The sequence below is a fragment of the Pantherophis guttatus genome, chromosome 7 (assembly GCF_059756535.1).
Source record: "Pantherophis guttatus breed Tessera chromosome 7, ASM5975653v1, whole genome shotgun sequence".
In the NCBI taxonomy this organism is placed as follows: domain Eukaryota; kingdom Metazoa; phylum Chordata; class Lepidosauria; order Squamata; family Colubridae; genus Pantherophis; species Pantherophis guttatus.
Genome location: NC_142069.1, coordinates 24,015,667 through 24,035,258, shown reverse-complemented (window position 1 = coordinate 24,035,258; position 19,592 = coordinate 24,015,667). Strand labels below are relative to the sequence as shown.

Below are 19,592 nucleotides of genomic sequence, written 5' to 3'. Positions count from 1 at the left end.
GCTTGGTTGAATCTTGCTGGGTGATGTAATATCCACAGGTGCCATGTGGTGAGATCTGTTGCTAGACGGGTAGAGGGCTAATCCTATCATGTCCTGAGGGCCATGTCTTAATCCCATCACCCTGGAACTGAAGGTGGGGGCAGGGAGCTGCAGGGAACTGTTTTGTTTTAAAAAACATGTTTCTCCTTTTCTCATCCAGGGAAATATAATATTCTGCCTTTTTAATAGTTCCTAAAATATTTCATTCTTCTAGGAGAGGGGTTGGTACTAACTTCCTACAGTATGTATATTATTGCTTGACTTATAAAATCCAGGCTTAGAATACTAATACAATGAAATAGTGTATTTCCATAAGTGCCAAAATAATTTGGGATCTGTTCTGGTGCCTATCCTGCAGAACACCTTCTCTCCTGATTTAGGGTAGCCTGATCCTACCCTTGTGGCCTTTTGGAAAACTTTAAAAATCCAGCTCATCTCTCAGGCCTTAGCACCTAGTTAATGGAGCCAGATTTCTGCTTTTCTCTGTTAAAAAGATAACAGACTTTTTAGTGAAAATTTTTACTGCTTTTTTCCCCCTAATGTTTTTATATCAGTGTTTCTGTTTTTTTACGCTTGTTAGATATCTGGAGTTATTTCATTAAGATGGGGAGAGCATTTAAGTTTTCAGAGCAAATAAATAAAATCTGCTGTGTGGTCACAAATATTGAAAAATATATTTATTATTTATTTAATTCAATTTATAGGACCACTGAAATTGCAGATAGCAATAGCACTTAGCCTTATATAGTGTTTCACGGTTTACAGCCCTCTTTAAGCAGTTTACAGAGTCAGCATTGCCCCCAACAATCTGGGGCCTCATCTGGGTCTCATCTGGGTTGCAAACATAGGATTAAAATCAATACAAATCCGTTGATCAATGCTATTTAGGAAGGATATTCCAATGAGGGACAGGATGGAACTGTATCGGTGTTTTAAAAACAATACATAAAGTAACTATGTTTTTCCAGGGCTGTACTATTGCATATTTTTATTAAACTTACCTAGGTCAAATCTTTGAACCTTTTGGTGAATCTTGAATCTTGATTTGGAGAATTGTGATCCTCCAAATCCCTTCTAGAGCATGATTTGCCTTAAATCAACTTGCAAGACATCCGTTTTCTTTAAATTGTACCCACATTTTTAAACGCTCACAAAGCAATCTTTTTTTGTTATCTGTTTCTAGGGTTTCAAAGATCCAGTTTATCGGGCCAGAAGAAAGGAATTTGCAGATATAGCATACAACTACAGGCAGTAAGTATGCAGATTAGAAAGAAGAAACTACCTCCTAAAATAACTTCTTTGGCACAAAGTAGGTGTTCTTTTTGATCAAACAGTGGTCTACAGCAGGGGTCTCCAACCTTGGCAACTTTAAGACTTGTGGACTTCAACTCCCAGAGTTCTTCAGCCAGCAAAGCTCCCAGGAACTCTGGGAGTTGAAGTCCACAAGTCTTAAAGTTACCAAGGTTGGAGATCCCTGGTCTACAGAGTGAAGATGATGAACCACAGCAGCATTCAAACATTCACCATCAATCACCTGGCCAGAACCCTTCACTTAGTAAGTGAAGTAAGGGCCTCTGCCTCTTCAACCACCAGTCAGCTGAATGTTAATTTAGTAATCAGTAAAGAAGTTTGAGGAACACTGCAGAAGGTACAGTAGAAATGTGCATCTTGAATTATCCAGAAGTGATCAGGAGCATATTAGACACATTATAAATCAAGGCTAGCTTTTCCCCGTGTATTCTTTGCAACAGTACTGCTTCAATGAAGATGTTGGGGAACTGGCCACATGGCTGAAATGGATGCGGAAATGGCATTGGTCATTTGGTCAGTGAGAGGGATGATGCAAATTATGGCTCTGAAGGAGAAAGAAGAAAAATGAGACAAATTTATTCTGGGTAGAGGAGGTTGGATTGGATACAGCATGAAATAATAGAATAAGAATGAACTCCAGACTACAAGCAGGCAGGCTATCTATAGATGCTTAGAGAACAATAGAGCAGTGTCTCCCATAGCTGGAGAATCCATTGCTTTATTCCTCAATCTTTGGCCAAAGATCTCTAATGCGGATTACCTCACTCTCCCTGAAGTACTTAATTTGGTTGTTGAACTATCTTGACCATCAAAACATTTCTTTTGTTGTTCATTTGAAATTAAATTCATGGAATTGTAAGAGCACGTATGGATCCTTTTATATTTGGATAATTGTGCTTTAGAATGTTAAATTAAGATCCATTCTATCAAAAAGAAGCATCATGACGGATAAAAAAAAGCTTATTTTCATTGGTAGCATTATCTGTAGCAGATCTGGAAGCCTTTGAACAGAGAGGAAACCTAAGCATTTTGAAATCAAAGGAACGGAAGGAGGAAAAGTTTAAATGAATAGTTTGTTATCAAATTAAATAAGAAAAGGCAAACCAGACCAAATGAAGGTAGAAAGTCTCATGTGAATTCTAGAGTCATTCATACAGGGCCCACCTGAATTCACTGAGAGTCCAAATAAAAAGGACCAAGAGACCAAATATTCCTCCAGTCAAATTTTCCATAAAATGTTTATTTTCTCTTGCTTGCTTTCTTCCTCCTCTGTTCTTAGATCCTCCTTTGACTGCATTTATCCCCCAATTACAGCCTTCTGGTAATAACTGGCATTCAGACGAGGATCAGGCTCCAGCCCCCACAAAGCTTTGTTATCTAATTGTGCTGCAGCATCAGAGGCGACTACAAAGCACCAGGCACCAAATGAAACAGCATCTCATATGCCTCACATTAAACAGGGGAGAGGAAAGAAGTGTGTATAATTTGCATTATAGCAAGGACTATGAGCAAGATTAAAATAATGCATTGCGTATGTTCTTGATCTAATTGTGTCTATCGTCACTGTTCCAGCTGCATGATAAAATGTTCAATGAGCTGGTTAGTCTTCACACTATTTTCTGGACTGTGAGACTGAAGAGATAGTGTAGTAGTGATTTTATGCATGGTCCAATTTGATAATTAAATCCTATTATCAACTAATAGGAAGTACAGACTCTTCCCCCACCTCTCTCCCTCCCTCCCTCCCCTCCCTGCCTCTCTTGCCAAACTATGGATGATTCATTTATTTATTGTCTATATCAAATAGGACTCTATTTGAAATTCATAGTACAACCAATCTTTAATAGCTAATAAAGCAAATGAGTATGGGATGGCCAAGGAGTGGCCTGCCTTCCTTCCTTCCTTCCTTCCTTCCTTCCTTCCTTCCTTCCTTCCTTCCTTCCTTCCTTCCTTCCTTGGAATGTCATCTCCCAGATCCTCATTTGACAGAGTCCTTGTTAAACAATTATTTAAGCCTATTTTGGGCATTAGTGTTTTCTGCTTCAAAACTGACAACATGATAGAAAAGGTATCAAGGGCCCACCCAAAATATAAAAGAAAAAGAAAGGGTTTGGAATCCAAATTCAACCTTAATGATAGAACAGGGAAAACTTTTTAACAAAAACAGGCTTGATTTTTATAGTGTTCACTGTTAAAGATAGACATGGATATCAGCAGCTCCAAGAAATGGGGTTATGGAGAAGGGGCTAAAATAGATTTGGCAAATATGTAATTGGAGCCTAGCCATTGTCTTTGGATGTTGTGGGAACCACATTTGCATGTTGAGCTGAGAAAGGGTCCGTTCTTTGGATGGACAGCATAGCACAAACACTACACTTTGCTAATTCAAATTTGGGGTGTAGTAATTTGGAATTTTAGAGCCAGCGGTTGACCCTTCTGGTTTAGGTGGCTTTGCTTTGTCAACCTATCTGAAACTAGCCGTTGTGATTTATGCTGTAATGTATGGATAAAACCATGCTTTAAAAATCCTTGAGTCAGCATGGATTCATGACAAAGAGTTGTAATGATGAGAGTTTTAATAGGTTCAAATGAAGTCACAAAGCCAGTGGGTGAATTTTTTCCCCCCACCAAGCCCACTTCCTGAAATTGCTATGAAGATGAAATGCATATCCTTTGAAAAAGAATAAGATAAACAGGAAATCAGGAAAGGTGTAGCATTTACTGCATGCATGTGTATATGTATAGGAAAACAATAAACATGCAAACAATAGGAGCTGTGGACATGAAATTACAGGCCTTTCAAGGACAATCTGTGGAGCAGGAGGGACAATTTAGGATGTTGTTGTGTGGTTCATTTTTAAGACCCTTGGTCATTCATCTTTCTGCCCCCCCCCCTTTATGTATGCCCACACTTAACACCCCCGTCTCTTCAGTTCTTCCTTCTCACCTGCCACCCTGAGCCTTCGTCTATTGATCTCAGCAGCTTTCAAATTGGTGTCTGACAGAGCCTTAAACCTCTCCGCTTTTCTTAGGCCCACGAAGGTGGCCTAAGGATTAATGAGAAATGTCAATGCTATAGAAACCACAGTAGTTTCATCACACGCATCTCCATCTCATTCAAAATCATGTTTAAGGCTCCAGAGATCAAGGAGGACTGGTGCAGAGACACAGAAAATTGCACAATTATTGTGGGGGGGGCCTGCCCCTAGGATCAGGCTGAAGTGAAGGGACCAGGAATGGTGGGGGTATCACTCATCTTCTGACAAAGAGCTGCCACTTTAGAAATCCCTCCTATTATCCCCACGGTGCCACAAACCCTATTCAATTGCTGGGGTGCGGAGGGGGGGGAGCTTTGATTTGGGGCAGGATGAGAGAAAAGGCTTAGATAAGTCGCCTGCCCATGTTTAAAATTATTTTCTGAGCAGCAGACCTCCCCCCCTCCCCACATCCCCCAGTTTTAATGTCAAGGCAACAAGTCGAGCAAGTCAAAAGATTCCTTTTGGGTTCAAGACAGAGCCAGGCTGACTGTTGGGGACTTATCTTTAGGGAAGAGACAGATCTGCTAGTCCTGCTGAGCCATTACCAGGGTCGACTTTTAGCACCCCAGTTTTAAAGCCAGGAGAGATTGGAGGCATTGTTTAGTTAAGCCATCCGCTTTGTACACCGGCCTGGTTTTCAGTGTCAATCACATGTACATCAGATTATTTCGTCTTCGGATCATTAAAGCTGCAAAGCAAGAACAGCATGGGAGAAATTAGGCCAAACTGTTACTGCATAGTGAGGAAGTAAGGAAGTTGGGAATGGTGCTGATGTTTCTTAAGAATTAATCCCCAACAGGTGTTTTTGTTTTCCTAAATCCAGGTAATTCAATCCTAAATAATAGAGTGGATAAGGGACTATCATATCCTTCTGGGATTCCAGCAGTGTTCTTTACTGTCTCCTTTTCTGCATCTTCTCAAATATTAAAATTGCTCATGTTACCCCAGATGGTCTCATGCTGGAACATTTTGGGAATTAGGACCCAACTGTGTGTGGAGCAATTGCTTGTTTGCTGCAGCTTTTTAAAAGTCCATCACAAGAAGGACCTCATTACGAAGCATTTTTTAAACCTCTTGGTAGGGCAAAAGAGATGACTGTAAATGTTCATCTCTTCTGCAAGGAGCAAAGAGAAATTGTTGAAAGAACATGTCTGTTCTTCTTATAGTAAAAGTAGGTTTGAATTTTCTATTGTTGCTTTGTGCACTTATTTACCTGATCTACCTGCTGACTGGGAATTCTGGAAGTTCTCAGAACTGCATCAGATTGGGGAAGATTGCAATAAAAACTGACATGGGTAAATAATTCAACCTAATGCTGTGCTGAAACATCCTGTTACATTTTTTTCCCTGTCATTCAGAAGAAAGATAATTTGTTTTCAAAATTTATTTCGATGGAGGAGAGATTTTTTCCATAATATTTTGATGGATGGAGCATGATGTTCTTGATTTGCTGCATTATAAGATGGCCAAGGAATGCCCTGTCTTATTATACAACTGTCTCTTTGGAGAGTTGTATCTGTCCTGACTTTCTACACTTCTCTTCAAACTTGGTTGAAGATCCTATCAGCCTATTTTATTTTGGCAAGTTTGGGAAGGTGCATTTTCAAAAAGGCAACCGGGCTTTGTTTTTCCTTGAAGATGTTTTGCTTCTCATCCAAGAAGCTTCCTCAGTTCTGACTGAATGGTGGAAAATGGAAGGATTTGGGTAACTACAGAAGGCTCAGAGAAATGGAAAGATTGCTTAGTGGGAAACAGAAATCCCAGTAGTAACACCCTCTACTGCTTCACAGTGAAGAAAGCCCCAAAATATCTGATAATAAGCCTAACAAGCAACCTTCTGTCCATGGAAAAATGTTTTCAGAAATTGCAAGTTCAGCATAATATCATTTTGATCCAATAGAAGACAACTTCATATGGATATAGCAGACTGGGATAAAATGAACAGGACTCTGATTATTCCACAACAAGTTTAATATGTGAAAAACATGATAGCAATAGCAATATCACTTAGACTTATATACTGCTTTACAGTGGTTTTACAGCCCTCTCTAAGCAATTTACAGAGCCAGCACATTGCCCCCAACAATCTGGGTTCTCATTTTACCCACCTCAGAAGGATGGAAGGCTGAGTCAACCTCGAGCCTGGTGAGATTTGAACTGCCAAATTGCAGGCAGCCAGCAGTCAGCAGAAGTAGCCTGCAGTACTGCATTCTAAGCACTGTGCCACTGTGGCTCATGATAAACTCATAGCAGTAATCAAACTGTCAGGGCTGTTTGAACCAGAATATAGTGTTTATCAGTAAGGAGAATTTTAGCATACATTAACCTTTGGGGTGTCTTATATCTGTTTGACCTATAAGCAATTGTAGATTTGGCGACGGGATGTGTGTTGAATATTGGCATAAAGTTGCTTAAATGTACAATGGAAGAATCAAAGGACACACGAATGAACACACTGCAGCAAAAAGTTCATCATCATGATTACTTTCCCCGCCTCACCTGTAAAGATCTGCCACTGCCACAGACATCAGATTGAATGAATTGAATCAGAGTTGATGTTGATAAGATGGGAATGTAGGTATTTTTTTTTACTTCCCTTTCAGTGGGCAACCTATACCCAGGGTGACTTACACTGAGGAAGAGAAGAAGACATGGGGGATAGTCTTTAGGGAGCTGAAGACTCTCTACCCTACTCATGCTTGCTATGAACACAATCATGTGTTTCCACTCCTGGAAAAATACTGCGGCTACCAAGAGGATAACATCCCCCAGCTTGAAGATGTCTCAAACTTTTTGAGAAGTAAGTAAATAGTGCTTGAAAATCCGATATAAATGTGGCTTGTGTATCAGACGCAATCAGACTGCAATTCTGTTTCTAGAAGTAAGTAACTCAATGATTTCTGAATAAGAAATGTTGAACTGAACTTTAGAACATAGCTAAATCTGAAGTCACAATCTAGAACTTTTCTGTTCTTTCAAGGCTGCACTGGATTTCGCTTACGACCTGTGGCTGGTCTTCTTTCATCTCGAGATTTTTTGGGTGGCTTGGCTTTTAGAGTATTTCACTCTACGCAGTACATTCGCCATTCATCAAAACCAATGTATACACCTGAACCGTATGTATTTCGTCTTGTAAAGTATTATGTATTATGCTTGGAAGCCTAGAATATTATGCATGATCAAAGGGGAAGTGGACCAAGACAGTACAGAAATGTGCATAAAACTTTATAGAATATGTATGAATATTCTCCAGAGATTATTGATTTTTGTTTAGCAGTCATGCGTCTATAAGTTGGCACAACAAAGAATAAGGAAGAAAGGGAAGGAAGCCATGGTAGGGAAGTGTTAATTCTACCTGATTACACATATATACGTTTAGCAAGGTAAATCAGGTAATCTGGTATAATCCAGATATTTTTGGCCAAAATTCTTGCAATCTCTTGCTTTTGGCTGGCTAAGCTTGAAAGAAGTCCAAAACATATGTAGCAAATCACATTGTTTCTCCTAGCAGTAGTTTATTGAAATAACAGGATTCTTCTAATGTATTAGTCCCTCTCAGAAACACATCTCATCTGAATGTTTTCATACTGATTTATATTTTCTTTTAGTGATGTTTGCCATGAACTCCTAGGACACGTCCCTCTATTTGCTGACCCTAGTTTTGCTCAGTTTTCTCAAGTAAGTAAAAGCTAAATTTTAATGTTAACAGTTGACTAGCAGGAGGTTCACACAGGCAGAAGATAATCCATTATCTGTCCAAGGGATCCAGAAAACTTTGAAAAACCTGACTTTGGTCCCAGGCCTGAGGTTGATGGTTATGTCTTGTCTTGTCTTGTCTTGTCTTGTCTTGTCTTGTCTTGTCTTGTCTTGGCTTGGCTTGGCTTGGCTTGGCTTGGCTTGGCTTGGCTTGGCTTGGCTTATCTTGGCTTGTCTTGGCTTGTCTTGGCTTGGCTTTGTCTTGGCTTGGCTTGGCTTGGCTCGGCTCGGCTCGGCTCGGCTCGGCTCTGTTGGTGTTTTTCTGGTAAGACTGGTCTATCAGGGCAACCTGGTCTACCCAAATATGGGATGGAACATACGGCTTCTGCTTTCACCTTTCAGCCCCAATCCAGGAGCCTTCCCGGGCAGTCACTTCTGCAACTTTGCTCTATTGATTCTATTGTTATTAGATCATTTTAATCAGGACTACCTTTTTGATTTAATGTTTTCTGTTATTTTTATTGAAATGTCCAATCTTACTTTATCCTAAATCAAAACTGTTAGGGCTTATTTTAAAGAAGGGGGGGAGTTGCTAACATGGAAGTGAAGGCACACCCTTTTTATGCATGTTACACACATGCACTTTTATTTTTCCTCTACACGTTACATACATAACAATATCTGTGATTCCCTCTGTTGGAAAGAAATATAATTTACAAGCAGAAATATTCTTGACAATTTCTCTCCTTTCTTTCATTTTCAGATTTAAAAAAGTTGTGTATCTGTGTGTGCAGTGATTGTGTAGATGACAATAAAAATAAGAAACTGAAAATGTTTTGCTTTTACAGGAGATTGGGTTGGCTTCTCTAGGAGCTCCAGATGATTATATTGAGAAACTTGCAACGGTCAGTGTTGAATTTTGATAATAGCTTCAGTCATATCCTGCAATTAATATGGAGTGAAAGTTCTTGGCTGATTGGTTTCAGAATTATCTTGAAACTCCTCCTTGAAAAATAATTCATTTTTACACAATATGTACATTATATTAATGTAGCTAATCATTAAAAACTCATTACCTATTGTAGTACTTTTATAAGCTTGAAATGTTTACCAAAAGATTATAACCATTAATACACTGGCATTTTATATACAGTAAAACAAATCATAGCATTTTTGAAGGTTAGTTATATGCAAAGAGTCAGGCTCTTACCCAAATAAACAACTAACCATTATTAATTGACAATAAAATCATCAAGAAAGTATCCATTCATGAACTATTTATAGAACAAAATTTTCATTACTATAAATCATTTTATTTCTTTTATTTATTTCATAGACTTGTTTCAGCATCATCAGAAACTCTGTAGGCAACAGTAACAATAAACTCTGCACTATTTTATTTCAGGTTTACTGGTTCACTGTGGAATTTGGCCTCTGTAAAGAAGGCAACGCAGTTAAGGCTTATGGTGCTGGTCTGTTGTCATCTTATGGGGAACTGCAGGTATGAATTCATGATTTCTGCAAATGAAGTTGATGAATCTTTCTGCAAAATAAAATTTGGCACGGTGATGTTTATGTAGCTTTGTTTCAAATGTAACCCAGTTTAAATTTGGTAGCTTTTTTCCCGGTTTCTTATTGTCTTCTTCTTGATCCTCGAAAGGCTTATTCTCCCAATTTTCAAATATAAGCTATTCTGTTTCCTGGGAAAAAAGTCACTGTGACATCATGTACTGCTCTCTCTTCTTCTCTGTATACTTGACTATAATACAATAGCAATAGCACTTAGAATTATATACTGCTTCACAGTGCTTTCCAGCCCTCTCTAAGCGGTTTACAGAGTCAGCCTATTGCCCCCCAACAATCTGGGTCCTCATTTTATCCACCTTGGAAGGATGGAAGGCTGAGTCAACCTTGAGCCTGGTGAGATTCAATCTGCCAAACTGCTGGCAGCCAGTGATCAGCAGAAGTAGCCTGAAGTACTGCATTCTAACCACTCCACCACCGCGGCTCTCTACAATGACACTCCCCATTCATGTTCAATACTGGAAAGAATTATTAGACCTTACTAAGCTTAAACTGTGGCAGCAACAATAATTTCTATTTAAAAACCTTCCGTTCTTTTCCTTTAGTACTCTCTGTCAGATAAACCTGTCACTGAACCTCTCATCTTGGAAAAGACTGCAGTTCAAAAATATCCAGTTACTGAATTCCAGCCTGTTTACTATGTAGCTGAAAGTTTTGAAGACGCAAAACAAAAGTTAAGGTACGATCTGCTTAGATTACTATCAAAACCATACAGTAGTGGCCAAAATTGTGGAAACCTTTTGGGAAAAGTATATTTTTGAGATTCAATGGCTAATAACACCACTTTTTTTTTTTTTTGAGTTTCAAGATAATCATATTCCACTGCTGGAATGGCCTGGGAATAGCCCAGACCTTAACCCAATTGAAAATCTATGGAGCCAACTAAAGAAACGTGCTAGTCAGAAGCAATCCAACAATAAAACCCAGTTAATAGAAGCAATCATTCAATCTTGGTTTCACATTATAACAGCTGCAGAACTGAAAGACTTGGTTCACTCCATGGGCAGACATTGTAAGGCTGTAATTCATGCTAAAGGTTACCCAACTAAGTATTAACTGACATGGTGATAGTTTTTGTATATCTCATTTTTTTCTATGGCGATAATTTCTGTATATCTCGTTTTTTCTACATGTTTCACTTTTCTTTATACTGTAACTTCTATTCTAATAGCAAATCCTTCATAAAAGTTATTGCATTACATTCTTGATTAAATTATCTTTTCCTTGATATATAATTTTATGGTACTACTCCAAAAGAAAGTGGTGTTATTAGCTAGTTTTAGAAAATAGACTTTTCCCAGAAGGTTTCCACAATTTTGGCCACTACTGTAGGTTTACTGCCAGCTACCTTAAAAATCTTTAATTTGAAAGAGGAATTTCAAAGTTATTAATAAAAGCTCACCTGTGAGGTAAATGATAACCCAGAGAAGTTGGACCAAGGGATACACTGCAAGAGAAGACTGAGAAATTGATACTGTACGAAATACATGAAAGAGCAAAAACAAACGAAACGGTCCCCATTTTGTCCCCATATCAAAGGAAAGACATAGCTTATATTCCATCAGTAAGATATGCATAATAGTTTTTATTTATTGCACAAGATCTCAGCTTTATCGTTCATCTTTCCATTTCAAACAAATCATACAGTTCCTAGCTATAAAGAAGGACATTTCACCAAAAAAACCCTGAACATATGGCTGCCTTTAAATATTTGCTCTGCATTTACAGAAAATACGCCTCAACGATTTCACGTCCGTTTTCAGTCCGTTATAATCCATATACTGAAAGAATTGAGGTTTTGGACAATATCAAGCAATTAAAGAATTTATCAGATGCTATTGGCAGTAAGTACTTAATTTCAGAACCTTGAATGGGTTTGCTCGGATGCCAGCCAAGAATCTTTTATATGTCTGATTTGCCTTTTCATTTTATTCAACTAATAGTTCCTTGTGTACAAAGAAATGGATGTTTGACTTTGGATGCATTTTGAAACACTATATAAGATAGATGGAATCACGTATCATGACTTTCAGGTTCATAACAAATTGAAAAACATATTATTTTTATTCCAATTCTAGTAGCATATTTAAAATAAACGTTTTTGTGTTTAGATTGCAATGACAGATATATTCATTTTCTCCTGGAATTCAGAGGAGTTTCATAATGAATGTATTTTTGTAGACCGTATGCATTTTTTGCTGTTTATCAGCCTCAACAACGTATTTTTAATAGTTTCCTATTAAAGATCTGAAGATCTGAAAAAGTGTTTACTAATGGTTGTTTGTGCACAAAAAAGATTCTTGTGTGAGTGGGAGCTTTTATGTTATATGGAATCTATAGACTATAAATTTACAGTTGTAGCACAGTTGATTTTCTTCTTCATAAGTCATTCAATACATTTCCTCCAAACACATACGTAGGTAGTCCTGGACTTATAACCACAATGGAGCCCAGGATTTATGTTGCTAAGTGAGAAATTTGTTAAGTGAGCTTTGTCCCGCCTCACGACTTTTCTTGCCATATTTGTTAAGTGAATCACTGCAGTTAGTAACACGGTTGTTAAGTGAATCTGGCTTTCCCATTGGCTTTGCTTGTCAGAAGGTCACCAAAAGGGGATCACATGGCCCTGGGACACTGCAACCATCATAAATAGGAACCAGTTCCCAAGCATCTGAATTTTGAGCCCGTGACCACAAGGATGCTGTAACTGTCATAAATGTGAAAAACGGTCATAAGTCACTTTTTTCAATGCCATTCAACTTTGAACGGTCAGTAAATGAACTGTTGTAAGTCGAGGACTACCTGTATTGTCCGCTTTGCATTCTCCCCATAAGATTGTACCAGTGGTGGGTTTCAAATTTTTTTACTACCGGTTCTGTGGGTGTGGCTTGGTGGGCGTGGCATGGCTTGGTGGGCGTGGCAAGGGAAGGATACTATAAAATCTCCATTCCCTCCCCAATCCAGGGGAAGGATACTGCAAAATCCCCATTTCCTCCGATCAGCTGGGACTTGGAAGGCAGAGAATAGATGGGGGTGGGGCCAGTAAAATGTTTACTACTGGTTCTCCAAACTACTCAAAATTTCTGCTACCGGTTCTCCAGAACTGGTCAGAACCTGCTGAAACCCACCTCTGGACTGCACTATGTTTTCTTTTGTTTGCCCAGTAATCTCTGCATCATTATCTCTACTGACAAGATAAATTATGCATAGCTTCATATGCACTGACTTCTACTCCATGAAGAAAAAGTTAACATGCAGATGTAGCACATATAAAGCAAAGTGAAACTTGCATTTTTCTTGATTTCTTTGCAGATGAAATGGAACTTCTTCGCAATGCTCTCCAGAAGATCAAGTGAAACTTTTTTTTTCTTTTAACCAAGACAGTTTGCTCATAATTAACATATATTGCAGAAAAGTAACAAAATCTAATATATAATATGTTTATATGTATATCTATACATAAATCCCTCTCCAGATTTTGATATGATCATATAAATCTCTACAAAATTAATATAAATAACTCTTTAGCTAGGAACTAGGCCTTTCAAACATGATTTCTATAGGATAGTGTTTATATTGTTACACTAAGTCCTGATATAAACCAATGCAGCGTATATAATTAAAAAAGGAAAATAGTAGGAAAATAGTAGAAAAGATTTAATTCATATTTTATATAAGAGCTTTGCATTTTGGAAGTGCATTTAATCAAGTGCTTTTATTCTTTCCAATCCAATATAACATTGTGAAGGTGATCAAGACTCTATCAGCAGGGCAACTCTCTGAAAATGTTATGGAAGGGGACCAAAGTTGGGGTAGGAGAAGAATTGGCAAAAGAAAGAGTGAAATTGAAAGGTTGCAGAAAACATGCTTGAGCACATTTTTTTTTAAAAAAAAATTGCGATGCATCTCTGGAAAGAATTCAGGAAGCTACATTGTATCCATACCTTTTGAAGTCTTTATTAATTTTACTTTTACTTTCTTACAGTGCTAATTATCTATGAATCAGATGTGAAGATTCTGTTGATGTTAGGTATCATGTACAATTGTATAATAATGTCCAACATGTTAAAGATAAATATTTTAAATTGATCAACAGGGATTGATGTAAAGTTCCATAGGTAATCTATCGGGAAGGAGATAATGGTGACATGCAAAAGTCCAGCATGCTGTGCAAATATATTTTTTTCTTTCAATACTCGTGTCCTACCTACAACTCTGTCCCATTCTACACTTTACATTTTACACATTCTACGGATGTATTTTTGCTGGTAGAACTAACTATCAAGAGCCTTGATAGTACAGTGGTATACGCACCCTGTTATTAACACAGCTGTCTGCAATTTCTGCTGGTTCGAATCTCTCCAAGGCTCAAGGTTGACTCAGCCTTCCATCCTTTCTAAGGTAGGTTAAATGAGGACCCAGTTTGTGGGGGCAATAAGCTGACTTTGTATAAAATATACAAAAGTATGAAGGCTATTGCTTAATGCATTGTAAGCCGCCCTGAGTCTCCAGAGAAGGGTGGCATATAAATCAAATTTAAAAAAAAAAAAAATTCACTGGCAGAATATATCTGTGCTACATATGTCTGCAAATTCATGCTTTGCAGGGGAAAATCCAATTTTTACTGCTATCTTTAAATGTATATAGATTATGTACATTGATCATCTGAAGAAGAATGTACATTGATACCCTTATTCAAATGATTCAAACACTGGCTAATGTAAAGCTAAACATTTTAAACAACTATACTTACATTTAAGTTCTTTATTGCTAGCCAATTTGTAGAAAAAAAATTAATCCAAATGTTTATCATATTTTTCTTAAACCAATATTTAAAATGTATAATTGTTTCAATTAAATGCAATACCTTTGCTATTTTTGTGCATGGAACCTAAGGGTTTTCATAATAGTTATTCTCTAAAATTAATATATTCATTACAATTGTCTTATATTTTAAATTCATTTTCAGTGAAATTTTGATGGTTCATGTTAAAGTAGGAATAGATGTAACTGAGTTAATAAAAAGATTTGTCAAAGTATATGTATAAGTGATTTTATGATGGAATATAATCTGGTAGTCCACAAGTGAAGGAGAGGCTATGTCAGTGATGGTGAATTTTTTTGGCACTGAGTGCCAAAAAGGGAGCGCATGTGTGCGCATGGCACCAATGCCAAAAAGGGAGCACTTCGCACATGCACGCTTGCTTCGCACGCACGCACACACTCATCAGGGCAGCTACCAGGAAGAGGAGCTGCCCAGGTGGCATGCGCACACCGGATAAGATACTGCTGATTTCCTGTGTGTGCATGCGTGCCAGCCAGCAAGTCTTCTGGTTACTGCCACGGATGCGCATGCACTGATCAGCTGGCTGGTGCACATGCTCATGCCAGAAAATGGAAGACCAGCTCTTCCAGTTTCCAACACTGCCACACACACAAAGGCCAGCTGATTGTCGCATGTGCATGTGCACCAGAAACCCAGAAGAGGAATGGGTGATGCTGCACATGCCAGGCGACATGGCTCAGCATGTCACTTTGGGCATGCGTGCCATAGGTTCACCATCCTGGGGTTATGTTGTGAACTAGTTTGAAGTTACTGGAAAATGGAATTTTCTATTGGCATTATATATCTAATAAGAAAAAAGGAATTATGAAGATAAACTGAATAAATATATGAGAAGCCACATGATTTTCATTTCATATGATTCAACTAATGATCTAATTAACTTTTTAAATCAATGCAGTCTGCAGCCTTTATTTTCTTTATTATGGGATTACATTTAATTGGATGTTTAAGATTTCATTGCCTAGTAGTAATATGAAATGCAATTGCTAGGCTCTTAATAAGTATTATTTCAGCTCATAAAACATTGCTTTTCATGGCTGAATTATGTCCATGTTTTCCAAGGTTGTGGCAAAAAAGAGCAAATTAATTAAGATTGGATGTTCTCCTTAATTATAACGATCACTAAAGCTCAGAGGTATCTGAAAAAAAATCACCTGGGATTAGGGCTGTTGTAATGCTAGCCAATATAGGCATGAATACAAGAATAAATTTCAAAATATAATTACTTAATACTTTAATCTCATTAAACCTATTGAGAAAATGACTAATTCATATTTTATGAGATAGACTTATATTCCTTGTATGTCATGAAGCAATTTTTGTTCAGCATACAACCAACCAATTTCTTTTAATACGGGAAATTTATACCTTTATTTATTTTATCAATATTTTAAAATCTGTCTCCCATAGAGAAATTCTTGGAATTCTCCTTCTACTTTCTGGGATTTATACCTTTATTTATTTTATCAATATTTTAAAATCTGTCTCCCATAGAGAAATTCTTGGAATTCTCCTTCTACTTTCTGGGATTTTCTTGAACGTGCTTTTCTCAATAAAATTGCAATTAATTGAACTAATGTTTAAAGCTCCAACTAGTATTATAAATATCCATAAATCATAAATGTGCTTATATATTATTTGATTAACATTTTTATTATGATTATATTCCACTACTAAATTTATAGCGCTATCATCTATCAGTTACACTCTTGAAATTTTGATGATAAAATTTTATATTGTTATTACTATGTTACTTAAGCCAATTAGATCCCTTTAGGTCTCCTGGATTTCCAAGTAAATAACAATGTAAACAAAATAACAATTATCAATAAAATATTTATTTTCCTTCTAAAATACTTTTAGAAATAACATTTCGGTTTCCCATAAATTGGTTAATATATGTCAAGTTTTAAAAATTATGGCACATTAATATATGCATACTATATATTACAGCTTAAGTTACATTGCATTCAAATTTAAATTAAATTGCATTCAAATCAAGGATTTAATAACCAAAAACTAATAATTAGCAGCCCTCCTCAGAACCAGATTTGTGTACTATCTTGAAGAAATTGTGCTTCACAATGATATACAGAGATACACAAACACATTTATCACCTCTTAAATGAAAACTAACTGGAGAAGCTAATCATAAATACCAAAGAGAACTCTGCCAATTTAATCCACCGGTGTGGATTCAGCTGTCAATGAGCATTTTTCAGCACCGAGGACAGCACCGCGGTGCCGCTACGAATTTTGCGATTGCCCGTATAGGGTGAAGGATGAAATGGTGCCCAACCGCTTTGAATTGGTATTGAAGTGTTTCAGTCTTGGGCAACGGGATATTAAGACGGCTCTTCAGTACCTTAAACACATGTTTGGGATCTGGGTTTAGGTGAAATAAAATTTACTGAAGGTTCATAGGCTTTGCAAAAATCGTGCAGGTGTTGTTTGCATTGAAGAGTTTATTCCTTGAAGGTTTCAAGTAAGATTCTCTCGTGCAATGTCTGCATTGATTTTCTCCGTGATATTTTTGTATTTATTTGCCAAGACAATATCAAGGAATTGGGCATATCTCACCCAGATTATCCCTCTCCATATAAAGAACAGATGAAGGGTGGTTTAAAAAAAACAAACCAAAAAAAAAAAAAAAAACCCGGAAGGGCTAAGAGTAGTTTAGAGAGAGGTAAATGAAATGACATAAGAAAATGGGTATTGTTGAGGAAGGGGTTGGGGGGGATCACATTTATAAAGGAGTCTATTAATGCAATTGATTTTAAGATGCATTTAATAAAACAATTTGTAGATGTCTTTGACAGAAAGCCAAAAAGCAGAAATCACGTCTGATTTCATTTCGTTTGCTTGATACTTAAATTCAAATTATTTTACGCTGCAAATCTTCCTCAGAGCCTTTTGAGCCAAGGTTGCTTCCCTGATGCCACCATCTGCCTTGTGGTAAAATCCCACGGAATTCCGTGGAATTCCTACCAAGTCAACTGAAGAACCCACACTTAGAGGTCACGTTTATCCATAAACCCCCAACAAAGAAGCACAACTGGATAGCTCTGCAGACTAAGCACTGTAATTTAACACCAGCTGCCTGCAATTACTGCAAGTTCGAATCTCCCCAGGCTCAAGGTTGACTCAGCCTTCCATCCTTTCTAAGGTAGGTAAATTGAGGACCCAGTTGTGGGGGCAATAAGCTGACTTTGTATAAAATATACAAAAGTATGAAGGCTATTGCTTAACGCATTGTAAATCGCCCTGAGTCTCCGGAGAAGGGCAGCATATAAATTAAAGCAAAAAACAAACAAAGAAGCACAACTGCTGCGTTCCTATTATCTGCTTTCTCAAACAAATTATATGATGCTCGGAATCACAGAATATCAAATAATAATAATAATAATATCTAGGTTTCCCTACAACGTCGGGAACAATTTGTTGCAACAATTTGTAATTCCAGGCAAACCCAGACTGCGGTGCGAATGCGACTGAATGGGCTTTTTTTACCCACTACAGCAGGTCAATCTAATTGACAGCCAACAGCATCTTTCTTGTACTGGAGCAGGAGGGTGGTGGGGAAAGGAGTGATGTTCACACAATCAGAATAAAGCTATTTAAATGTTTTGAGCCTAAGCATTCTGAGGACAGCGATCGAATTTTCTCCTTACCCTATTTTTTGGGTGGGGGGGGTAGGTGGGGGGGAAGGGGAGTCGTTTCTAGACGTCTCTGAACACATATGGTTCTCAAAGCAGCTAGCAGTCAGTTAAAAAATAGGCAAAATTGGCACATAGCCGGTGTGCGTGTGTGTGTGTGTGTGTGTGTGCGCGCGCGGGAGCCCAGCATTACACTACAATGCAAGAACCGCAAAAAGTTACTGTCAAACCATTTTAAGGGGGAGAGTTATTTCCCTCGGAAACAGAGTCCCTATGATGGTTAAGACAGTGTGGGTCGATCGCGTGCCAAAGACTCCCCCAATCTGGTACCTTCCGGATGTACTGGATTCCTCCCCCCCCCCATCCCCAGACGGCCTCACGTTGATGCGATTGGAAGGCATTCAATTGAAAGAAGGAGGAAGCATTACGGGAACCCACCTCCTCCCCCATACTGGAGGATCCCGTCCCAGTTCTCCCCGGCCCGCAGCAAGTACACAACTCCACCGCCGCGCTCCTAGAAGACGCGTTTGGGCAGCTGAGTAGATAGATCCTGTCGGGGACACCGCCGTCTCCTTCGCGAGAGATCTTGCCGGCCAGGAGCGCTTTGGGATCGCTCGCAAAGTCGAGAGAGATGGAGGCGCAGCGGTCTCGGGATCTGGCTGGGAAAAGAGAAGAGCGGAGCGCTACGGTGATCTTCACCTTCGCCCTGAGCCACAAGAAGAAAAGCAGCATCTCCAAGACACTTCGAGTTTTCGAGGTACACCTGTTGAAAGTTCTGTCTTCTCCCCACAGGTTCGCACCTTGTGTCTTCTGAAAAGCCCTTCAAGCTTGGGGTTCGGTGCTTCCCGGTTTGAAAAGAAAAAAGAAAGGGAGGGAACTTCTCCAGTCTAAGAGCCGGATGAATGGAAGTGATAGTTGGAAGGAAATAGGCTGTAGAAAGCTGACACTGAAAGCAGCTCCTTGCATACTTTACCTGAATTTCATAGTTCAAGATCGGCTGGATTTCCTGCTGTGTGAAATTATTAAATCAATAGATACCCAGCCCGTTTAGAAAGCAAATGATAAGGGGAAACTGCATTAATATATTTCACACGGGTATTTGGATTTATTTATTTATTTTTGCAACCATGCTGTTTGGATGTTTCATGCACATTCATTCACTACTATTCCTGCTACTAATTTCATCAAATTCCCATCATGGGTTTCTTCCAAAGAGTTCAAGGTAGCAGAGATACTGTTTCTTCCTTCCTAGTTGTGTTATCCTAATGACAGTTCTGTGGGATGACTTTAACAGACAAACTAACTAGTCCAAGATTTCTTTGGAGCTGGATGGGAATTTAAATCTAGTGCTAGTTGTTTTAATTGTAACGGCATACCTCCTACTGCATCTCTGCCGGCTCATGACTGTTCTTGTACTCTTTC

General features: G+C 38.3%; 2 protein-coding genes across 2 annotated transcripts in view; both read left to right on the top strand.

Moving 5' to 3' along the window:
* The window catches only part of PAH (phenylalanine hydroxylase), a 41,693-nt gene extending 26,988 nt beyond the window's left edge, over positions 1-14,705 (top strand). Inside the window, exons 5-13 of the mRNA XM_034403042.3 lie at positions 1,223-1,290; positions 6,992-7,188; positions 7,369-7,504; positions 7,997-8,066; positions 8,933-8,989; positions 9,490-9,585; positions 10,214-10,347; positions 11,397-11,512; positions 12,981-14,705. Of these exons, the coding sequence (XP_034258933.1) occupies positions 1,223-1,290; positions 6,992-7,188; positions 7,369-7,504; positions 7,997-8,066; positions 8,933-8,989; positions 9,490-9,585; positions 10,214-10,347; positions 11,397-11,512; positions 12,981-13,024 (918 nt within the window). The 3' untranslated portion in view covers positions 13,025-14,705. The remainder of the gene's footprint in view (positions 1-1,222; positions 1,291-6,991; positions 7,189-7,368; positions 7,505-7,996; positions 8,067-8,932; positions 8,990-9,489; positions 9,586-10,213; positions 10,348-11,396; positions 11,513-12,980) is intronic.
* A 3,753-nt stretch (positions 14,706-18,458) lies between these two features.
* The window catches only part of LOC117655512 (tyrosine 3-monooxygenase-like), a 36,787-nt gene continuing 35,653 nt past the window's right edge, over positions 18,459-19,592 (top strand). Inside the window, exon 1 of the mRNA XM_034403044.2 lies at positions 18,459-18,927. Coding sequence (XP_034258935.1) covers positions 18,802-18,927 — 126 coding nt within the window. The 5' untranslated portion in view covers positions 18,459-18,801. The remainder of the gene's footprint in view (positions 18,928-19,592) is intronic.